General features: G+C 39.8%; 2 protein-coding genes across 2 annotated transcripts; both read right to left on the bottom strand.

The window, feature by feature from the left end:
- Positions 1–63: 63 nt before the first annotated feature.
- On the bottom strand, positions 64–4244 carry LOC127589483 (apoptosis regulator BAX-like). The gene is made up of 6 exons (XM_052048672.1): positions 4144–4244; positions 3237–3285; positions 2994–3152; positions 2358–2493; positions 1514–1618; positions 64–1430 (listed from the first exon to the last, which is right to left on the bottom strand). The coding sequence occupies exons 1-6, from the start codon at positions 4172–4174 to the stop codon at positions 1332–1334; spliced, it is 579 nt and encodes a 192-aa protein (XP_051904632.1). The 5' UTR covers positions 4175–4244; the 3' UTR covers positions 64–1331.
- A 2087-nt stretch (positions 4245–6331) lies between these two features.
- Positions 6332–9000, bottom strand: arl5c (ADP-ribosylation factor-like 5C). Its single transcript, XM_052048674.1, has 6 exons — positions 8821–9000; positions 8246–8306; positions 8025–8172; positions 7769–7852; positions 7506–7657; positions 6332–7426 (listed from the first exon to the last, which is right to left on the bottom strand). The coding sequence occupies exons 1-6, from the start codon at positions 8864–8866 to the stop codon at positions 7378–7380; spliced, it is 540 nt and encodes a 179-aa protein (XP_051904634.1). The 5' UTR covers positions 8867–9000; the 3' UTR covers positions 6332–7377.
- Positions 9001–9940: the final 940 nt, after the last annotated feature.

The raw sequence follows: 9940 nt of genomic DNA, 5'->3' as shown, positions 1-9940 counted from the left end.
TCTGCGGATGTTAATGGCTGATGTTGGGAACGTTTAATCATGCAAATAAAGAAAAACACATGGTAAGAGTTAATATTTAATATCCATATTACAACATAAAAACTCATTACAAAGTGATTGGGTTTTTTTTCCAGAGCTTGACTTGAAACTTTTAGAAATGTGATAGAAAAAAGTGAAAATGTCAGTATAAAAACAAAGAAACAAGACCAAGGCACTGACAAATAAATGTAATTTTTTTTTGCTGTGCATACAAAACTCAATATTGAATGAGTCTCAAAACTAAAACAGTACTACACTTTTGAAACAGGTGAGGTACAGTAATCCCTCGTTTATCGCGATTAATCGGGACCAAAACCAATGTACATGTGTATGAGTATAAAAAATATTTATAAGGCCAAATTTAATGGTATACATGCACAAAGTAAATTTTGTTGTAATTAACATCACTTAATGCTGTATACTAATAGATTTGAACATGTAGACGTTTGGTTAGTGTATGAATAACATACAGTAAACATATACTGTACATGTAGAACTGAATATGTTGCTCTGTGTGACCTCGCTGTTGCTTTCTTGACTTTTGCTGCTTCTCCTGGACTGTTTGCAGACTTAATTTTTATTTTTTTAATCAATAAGTTTGAAAAAATCTGCGATGCACTGAAGCCGCGATATAACGAGGGGTCACTGTACACTCAACTTTTCTGTTTGTGTCTGTTTAGTGACCGCACGCGCAGTTTATTACAAAAACTGGTCCAGAGTATGACTAAACATTACATAAGCAGACTGCATTTTAGGAGACAAAAGAACTGCTCTATTTACCATGTGACTTGCCGACATATTGCTTTGGATACGGGAGTCAAACAAAAACAGGACAGAAACGGCTACCACGGTCTCTCTTTTTTTTTCCTTTAATCTTAATGACAATTAAGGATTGCTATTTTTCTATGTAAAGTAAGAAGCCAATAATCGAACATGTTGATTGCATCTTCCTCATGATTTTTCAATGTGCATTCTTATCTGAATAAAATGAAGGAGGTAAAACATCCTCCAAATGACAGCAGAAAACAAAAGTAGTGTTTGTTTTTTCTTTCGGTACCAAAAAAAGTATTAAATAAATTACTTAAAATGCATTCCATCGCTCAGGTGTGTGCCCTAGTGTGTGTGTGTTTGTAACCCCCAAACAACCTTTAGTGCATACGGCCCACATGACACGGGGATAGGGGGGGTAGAGAAGGGTTAGGGAGGGGTTTACAGCAGCGCCACGGTCCTTACAAAAAGTTCAAATCCTCATGCAAGTTCTTTGTTCTCCTTGGCCCCAACGAGTGTGCTCCTCACATTTTACGAGTCACGATTATCGTGGTGATGACCCCTGCCATGAACACAGCCACCAGTTGCCACGTCGGAGTGCCAAAGTAGGAGCCAACGCTCTCCTAAAAAAAAAAAAAAGACAAGGAGCAGGTTTGAATGCAGAGAAAGCAGTGCCTGTACGGGTGATGATTTCTGACGTCCTTACCCAGCCTCCTTGCTCCCAGATCCAGTTGAGAAAGTGTTCACGGAGGTAGTCGATGGTACAGTTGATGATGGTTCTGATGACGTCAGGAACTTGAGTCAAGAGCGCCTGCAATCAGAATACCGGTACACATTTTGGAAAGGCATCCCTTCATTTGGCAATGACAGCATGTCACAGAGGTGGTCAAATTATCCCGAGATGGGGAAGAGGTATCGCTTTCAAACAATCTCAAATTCGAGAAGGAGTTCAAAACCACGTATTCTTCGAATTTTGTGACTTTTTTCAGCTTGTTAAAAAAATAGCACAACATTTGGATTTACACATCAAATATATTTTTGCTGGTTAGAAATTAATCAAATTTTTAGACATTTTAATAAAAGGGGGGCAAACTTTATTTTACTAAAACAAGAGAAGGCACATGAACTTGTTTTAAATCAAATCACTATATGCATTGTTGTAAGAGCTGAAGTGAGTGTTCTAATTTAGTATTTGACTATTTGCCGTGTGAAATAAATGTCATCCTGACTGTGGCGCTCCACGTTTATATATATATATATATATATATATATATATATAAATATATGTGTGTGTGTGTGTGTGTGTGTGTGTGTGTGTGTGTGTCCGTAGTGCATGTGAAGCTCAAATTTTGGCTCCAAACACAAAGCAAAAACCTGTACTGCCAACTTGGCAAGGCAATAGGGTGTGGTATCTGTGTTGAATTGTGGAATCAAAAAAGTGAATTGCATGTTTCCCTTAAGCCTCTCTCTGAAGTGATAACATTTCGTCATGTCATGGGGTTGGGCTTTTTTTTGGGGGGGGGGGGGGCGGCGGCGCGGTCTAGACTCACTTTGATGACTAGTCGACAGGCCAAGTAAAAGAGAGTGACAACTCGGCCCCAGCTGAACTTTCCGTCAGAGAAGATCTCAACAGCCACTTTCACAAACACCTCCTTGGTGGGTCTCAGTGAGGGGGAGTTGATCATCCTTAGCGAGGGAAATTACAATCAGAATTGGATTAGGGTTGCTGTTAACCATAGACAGACCAGGCAGTGACAGATATTCGTCAGAATTAAATTCTGATGACAGCTTCATCGTGTGATTACAAAAAAAAAAAAAAGAATGAATAAAAGGTCCCTTACCACGTACGCTTGTAAACATATTAAACGTTTGACTGTTTTAGCATAAGTGCTTATTTAATCTGCAGATTTTTGCTCATTTTCAAAGAAGTAATATCAGCCGATTAAATCGTCTAGCCAATCATTGAATCGGGCACGAGTCGATGCAGTTAGACAAAATAGATAGATCAATAGAGATACTGTCAGTTAGCTGGATGCAAAGGGGAATTCACTTTTTCAGTAGTCTCCAAACCGCAAGCAGCCCTTTCAGCCAAGCCATATTACCAATTTGTCATGTTATCCATACAAGTCTTGTTTCTTCATTTTCTTTAACAACAGAAATAAAAATGAAATGACGCAGCTACTTACTGTTGGAGCTCCACATTGCCATCCAGCTCGTCTCCAATCTTCTGTAGGCACTGGCCAAGCCTCTTGTGGTTGGTATCGCATATCTCGCCTCCACCCAGCTGGTCCCGGGTCACCAGGGCGCTTTTGTCTCCATGCCGGCGGACTCGCTCGTAAATGAAACTGCAGTGTGGGGGGGGGGGATTGTATCAATCGAAAAATACTAAAGCACACATTTGTGATTTGTCACGTGACATTTGAGCTTACTCTTTTAACAAGACAACCCCTAGTTCCAGGATCTGCTCTTTGGAGTCGCCTGCAAGACAAAGAAAAGGATTCTCTTCATAACCATTTTCATTTTCAATCCCTCCATTATTCTAAAAAAAAATGAACACAAACAAAACATTGTGCCCATTTGTTTGGTTCTGTGTTGCACAACTTAAATTGACATTATTTTCACACAACTCATGAATATTTCTGAAAATCAATCTCTCAAAAACAAAAAATTATTTTATACTGATGGAATGTATCATGGGTCACATATCAACCCCCCACCACTAAAATTCACATTTCTGCCTTCACTAAGTCGCCTATTTGCCGTTTTTTGTGATACTGGTGGCATTTTGGTGTCAAGGAAGTATGTGGAAGTGAGTTGAGAAGTTTAAGTCAGACAAATTGTAGTTGCCGGCAACATGTGGCATGTAGAGGAAATTACAAATCGTTTTGGCGGATTTCGCGGTTCACTGCATTACTTTTATAGTGACCATCAGTTGTTCCCCCTTCCTTCATAGAATCACTTCGCTTACACGAGAACTGGAGAGAAGAAATATCAACACAAGCTTTTCATTTAGCGAGGTAAGCAAACGCTAAGCTTTAACAAAAAACATTGTGTCGACATAAGAATATAGGTCAACATTTTGAGGTCTAAGTCCCCACACCGGTGTCGTTTATTTCCTCTTGACTTATCTCGAGACCAAACTTGAGGCTAACGTGAGGCTAACGTTTCGCCTCTCGTGGAACAAAATGTTGCGTTTTGCCAACGAGATGTGAAGCCACGGTTGTAGAACGAGAACGAATGACGACAGGGCAATATCGTGTCCGCGTTACGAAGCGCCGGCGACATTGTCACAGGTATTTTAAGTGAGCATAACAAAGGTGCCAGTCGCTAACAAACCCTGTCCTCCTCCACCCGGGTGCGCTGCCATCTTGATTTGTGCTCAAACAAACACACCGCTGGAACTTCCGTATTAAAACACGTGACAACTTGTTTGTCGCTGGCAAGCGGGGCGATGATGTCATCTTTGCCCTCTTGTCTTTAAAAATCCACCAGATGCCATATTTATTTTACGAATAAATATTTTTTTAAATATTTTCCCGTGTCGTTAGTAGTCAAGCGATAGTTCTGTGGTTTGGGGGTATTTAAGAGCCTCGATTTTAGATGATCACAAATAATCGCAAAAAAAATACAAAATCAAGAATATTTATGATGCTGTATTGACAATGATTGTATGAGTATAATGGCCAAAAATATAACCAATTCAATTAAAAACATCTGAATTCAAAAACTTTCCACGAAAATTCAGGCGATTTAAACTATAATTACCTCTCAGACGCCATGCATTTCTAAATAGATGATATTGGTAATTCGTGAAAATTTTTATATTTCAAATTTTGTTGTAAAACAAATTCTCTACTTGGAGCACTTCCCTCGCTGTCCATTTCCTTGGTTATACTAAAGCTTTGTGATGATTATTTCTCTAAATTGATTGGCTGGAGATGTCACATGGGCTCATTTTATTGCCTTTGATACAAAAGGTTATCAAATTCCCAAACACTGTTTGTTAGACATGATCAAATTTCTCTCTCTCACACACACACGCGCGCACACACGCACACACGCACACATATTCTATTTCATAATGTGTTCATATGTTCAATAAATCAGCCAATCAATCAGGAGTATTCATCCCAACCATTACTCCTGAAATGCTCCTCGGTTACCACCGCTACAGCCATTCATTATCATTATTTCAGTGTAGTATATATTTATACTATATATACCATGCGGGCCACTAAATGCGTTATTGACCAATCACTAGTTATTCCATATTTTACATTTGTCTAATCTCATGGCACACCACCAAATAAAAAAAAGTCACAAAAGAAATATATACTACACTGAAATAATGATAATGAATGGCTGTAGCGGTGGTAACCGAGGAGCATTTCAGGAGTAATGGTTGGGATGAATACTCCTGATTGATTGGCTGATTTGTTGAACATATGAACACATTATGAAATAGAATATGTGTAGTGGCCCGCATGGTCTGCGGGGTGCATTGGAGGAGTTGTCTCACCTGCAAGACATCACACTTAGCACTGTGCTATATTTCTGTGCTCTGGCTTAGAGGATTTGATAGATGGAGTCATGATGACATCACACTGTGTAAACCTGAGTGTGCCGGAATGCATGTCCAATTTAAATTATACCATCACCTGCATGACCTCACAATTAGCACTGTGCTAATTATCCGTCCTCTGGCTTAGAGGACAGATAGGTGGAGTCACGATGACATCACAATGTGTAATTTTAAACAGGAAGCGTGCACCGCCCCAGAATGGATGTCTCACCGAAATTACACCAATGCTGTAGTATCGTCCCAGCGGCAAGGATGCAAATCCTCAGCAGTGTCGGTTCTTGGCTCTCAGCAACAGCGAGAAGCTGCCTCCTGTCAACACCCTCAATCGGAGGCCCTCACCACCCCCTTACTGGTGCATCATCACTTCAAATCGATTGCACGCCACACCATGGGAAATCCAAAAAGCACATCCTGCTGTATCAGGTCACCGGAACTTGCTCCACGCATGCTCAACAACCTTTATGCTGGCGCCACCTGCACACCATAAGCTCCATGGTGAGCTGCATGCATTACAGGAGGACACCTCCTCACCTTTATCCGTACATTTCCTCGACAACAGCACTCGGCAAAACCGAGAAACAAGTTCCCACGATGCTTGTACGCTTGACGCGGGCTGCTAGTTCAGTCATGGTTGCAAGCGGACAGAAGACATGCTGGTTTTTGGAGAGTCTGAAGAGAAAATTCATTTACTGCTTCAAGATGGCGGTGATGCTGTATCTCATACTGTGCATTCGGAACCTGGTAATGGATTGTGTTGACATTTTGGCCGCCATCCTTTACTTGATTCTCCTGTTTAAATTGTGAAATGAAAATGAAATACACAAACATGACTGCATCAAAACTACGTCAGTTGCACAGCAATAATGAGAATGGTTTGATAAAAACAAGTATAGATGGGGACTTTTTAGTTTCAAGCAATACTTTTGACATGTATCCACAAAGTTTGAATAAATAGATACTTTATTCTCTGTAATGCAATGCTACACATAGCTGATTTTCATACCAACCAGCTGGAAAAATAATCACGATACATTTGTGAAAATAAAATGAAGAGGTCAAAACAAAGTTGCATTGTGCATGGTCAAAAGAATAAACATTAGCAAAACTATTCACAAAATTAAGTAACTGCCTTCAGGCGTTGCAATTAGTATCATAAATATGTATTTCATAAATAACTTTATACAATAATTATTTTTATATTTTAATGTTTTGCTATATTTTGTTAAATGTTACAAAATATCAAAACTGAGTAAATCCCCTCAGCACTTACAATTTATACAATAAATAAATGTAATATAAAATGATGCCTTGAGATATGAGCAACGACTTTTTTGAGAGTTGAGCTGTCGTTTAGCCTTTCAGTCTGCTAGCTTAATGCTAATTTCTTATTAGCATCTATGTTGAGGTGATATAACCCTTTAAGCAACTGATTGACTTCCGAGTGTGGTCATGGGAAAAATTAAACATGTATCTCAAGGCACCAGTGTATTTTTAAGAATGGCATAAACTGTCTATTTTAAACAAGTTCATAATTGCATTTTGTTTGTTTTATTTAAGTAAACATAAAAATTCAATGCAAATTTTATAAAGATCCAATGCCGTTAATTCCCATTCATTCCTGCTCATTTCCATGAAAATAAATTACATCACTTTAAAAAAAATAGTATAAATCCATTGCATACAATCATGAAGACACCCGAAATATTTACAAAAATAGGTGGCTCTTTTCCCAGCACAAAGGAGGTTCTTAAAACCAAACATCCATTCATTTGGTCTTATTTCAAGTAGAACAGAAAGAACAATCACACCAGTTTTACACGTAGAGATAATCACACAAAGAACAATCCCAATTTATGCTGCCTTAAATGCGGCGCACCTTCTTACATACCAACCGTATGATCAACACGGTTCAGTTGAGGTAGGCTGTGTCCCACTGTTCACTGTTATGCAATCCTGACAAAATCTTCGAGGAGGAGGTAGAAGGATGTTCAGGAGGCAACCACCTGTGACTGCATCCAGTCCAGACAGGCATTGAGGCTGGAAGATACAACAAAGTTACCTTGTCGATTCATATTTTCAGCTTTTTTGAATGACACTTTCATGTCCTGAGACTGACCCCTCGCCAGTCAGGCCGCAGCAGGCCTGCACGTGCCAGTTGTGCGTTGTGATGCCGTCCAGCGTGAGGCGCCGGGAGATCTCAGCCGCCGTCATGGAACCTTTCACGTCCTGTTTGTTGGCCAGCACCAGAATGGCGGCACTCTGCAAGTCCTGCGAGAAACACAAGAAGAAAAAAATGGATGGGAAAATGGCTGAATATTTATGAGAATGATGGAGGGAGGGGGGGGCTAAAAATTTAATGTATGGAAAATGCCTATGCACCTCGTGTGCGAGCATTCGATGCAGTTCTTCTTTGGTGAGCCTGAGTCGTCCCGGGTCCGTGCTGTCCACAACGAGGATGACAATCTGAAAAGTGCACCGTCGTCAAAAATATATAATTAGCTCAAGCACATTTGCACACATCCACTGATTTTTATTATCACGGCTCCTGGTTATCAGAAGCAACGATACGATAACGCCCATAAGGACAGAGAAATGCTTATGTAACCGTTCAGGAGAGGACAAGCGATCAACACACCTCAGCGTTGGAGTAATAAGAGTACCAGGTGCTCCGAAGGCTCGTCTGGCCTCCGATGTCCCACACCAAAAAGTGTGTGTTCCTCACGGTGATCTGCTCTACGTTGCTGCCCACCGTCGGTGCTGTGTGAACAGCTTCCTTTGTCAGACTGGAAGTGAATAACAGTATTAGCGACATGTCAAGAAAATGTGGTGTTCTGTAAATAAGGTGACGTCACTTACAACTGGTAAAGGATGGTCGTCTTGCCTGCGTTGTCCAGACCAACAATGAGGACTTTGTGCTCTGGAAATGTTTTGATGTTACTTTAGAATAAGGCACTAAAATTGTGAGGAATTCAGTACTCTTCAACTTCAAAATGTAACAATAGTCATCATGGCACAATATTACCGGTACATTAATCTGCGGGTAGTGAGAGCATAGCAATATACTGTACATGGGTAGCTTCTAATTTAAATAAGGCTACAATATAAAAAGAATATGATTGCAAAAGTAAATATTACATGTGACTTTGAGTCACGTATGCATTAAGATGATAATATTAACCACAAATAGTACAGGAGCTAACAACTTTGTGAAGTCATCTTGATTGTTTGACCTTCATTTAGCTAATAAATTTCAGCGTTCACTTTTTGCAACTACATTTCTTAAAAATAGCAATACAGCACTTGCATTATGACAATGATCAGTATACACTGGAAGTACATGACGCTATTGGCTAAGTGGTTCCAGAATAACTAATTTGAAGATGTTATTCTATTTTTGTGGAGGTGGAAATTGAAGAGTAAATTATTCTTACCTCTGTTCCCAAACACAGTCATCATCTTAGTGAGGAAGAAGCCCATGTCCAACTGGTGTGTATGAAGAAGGAAAGTAATCAACAAATCCGCACGATCAAGTATCCTGGTAGTAGATGAAGTGAACTGTCAACTGAACTCTCCTCTGAAAACCATGAGTCTGTTTCACAATATGAAAACGGAACTGAAACGCCCTCAAGGGTTGAATTTCCCACCCAGGCTAGTGACGCATGAACTCACCTCCCTAATTGTTGACAAATCAAGTGGTGTATTTGAAGCAACATTACAGTTATGACTTTCCACGAAGTAATTAATTCTATTTCGGTCCTCACTTCACTCAGGGATTTTTTGGGGGGTCATTTTTGTACATATCGGTAGATAACATAACGTTTTTGTGAAATCGAGGGTTCGCGTCTCAGGCGATAAAGACGAAAATTTGGGGGGGGGGGGGGCTTCAGGCTCCGAGTTCCCGTGAGGGTGACGAATAAACACTAAAAGAAAAAATGTTTTATTTATTATTTAGTTGTCAATTTTGGACGAAAACGCACCGATGTTCCAAACGATTCTTCAGTAGAAAATATGCAGTTGAATATTACCAGTGTCTAATTCGTAGTTCATATTAACTTTCTATATTCATTTCATTTATTAAATTGATTACTTTTACTGGCGACGTGAAACAAGCTTCATTTGTTACTGTTTTGGCATTTTTCACGGCCCCAACGTTCCCTCGAATGGAGCGAGATGATGACGCATCCAGTGACGCACGGGGCATGTCCAAATAAGGGCAAGTGGCTTCTTGTTTCCGCGTTCTTTCCGATTCATGAAGCGAAATAAGGAAAGTCAGCAATAATACATTAGAGCGGATAAAGAAACTAATTATGGGCTAAAGTCGAATGAGTCCTGATTAATTTGTAAGAAATGTAACCCGGAACACCTAAAGATTGACCTGACCATTCTGCGTTTTTATGACTTCTGCATAGAAACCTTATAGCTATCCTTGAGGAACCTTTAAGATGCTAAAAGTAATTAAAAGTGTATTAATTAGAGTGAATCCTCAGTGGCTTACTGAAGGGGCATTTTAGCTGACTCCGCTGACCTCGATAGCTGTATTACTGGGACTTA

This window comes from Hippocampus zosterae, chromosome 17 (genome assembly GCF_025434085.1).
Source record: "Hippocampus zosterae strain Florida chromosome 17, ASM2543408v3, whole genome shotgun sequence".
In the NCBI taxonomy this organism is placed as follows: Eukaryota; Metazoa; Chordata; class Actinopteri; order Syngnathiformes; family Syngnathidae; genus Hippocampus; species Hippocampus zosterae.
This window is presented reverse-complemented; position numbering and strand designations above follow the sequence as displayed.

Coding starts and splice junctions, on each gene's coding strand:
- LOC127589483 (XM_052048672.1), bottom strand. CDS start 4,174: ATGGCAGCGCACCCGGGTGGAGGAGGACAGG. Junction 3,153..3,236: donor GGGGTTGTCTTGTTAAAAGA/GTAAGCTCAAAT, acceptor CCCACACTGCAG/TTTCATTTACGAGCGAGTCC. Junction 1,431..1,513: donor TCTGGGAGCAAGGAGGCTGG/GTAAGGACGTCA, acceptor TTTTTTTTTTAG/GAGAGCGTTGGCTCCTACTT.
- arl5c (XM_052048674.1), bottom strand. CDS start 8,866: ATGGGCTTCTTCCTCACTAAGATGATGACTGTGTTTGGGAACAGAG. Junction 8,307..8,820: donor GACTGTGTTTGGGAACAGAG/GTAAGAATAATT, acceptor AAACATTTCCAG/AGCACAAAGTCCTCATTGTT. Junction 7,853..8,024: donor CTTATTACTCCAACGCTGAG/GTGTGTTGATCG, acceptor TGCACTTTTCAG/ATTGTCATCCTCGTTGTGGA.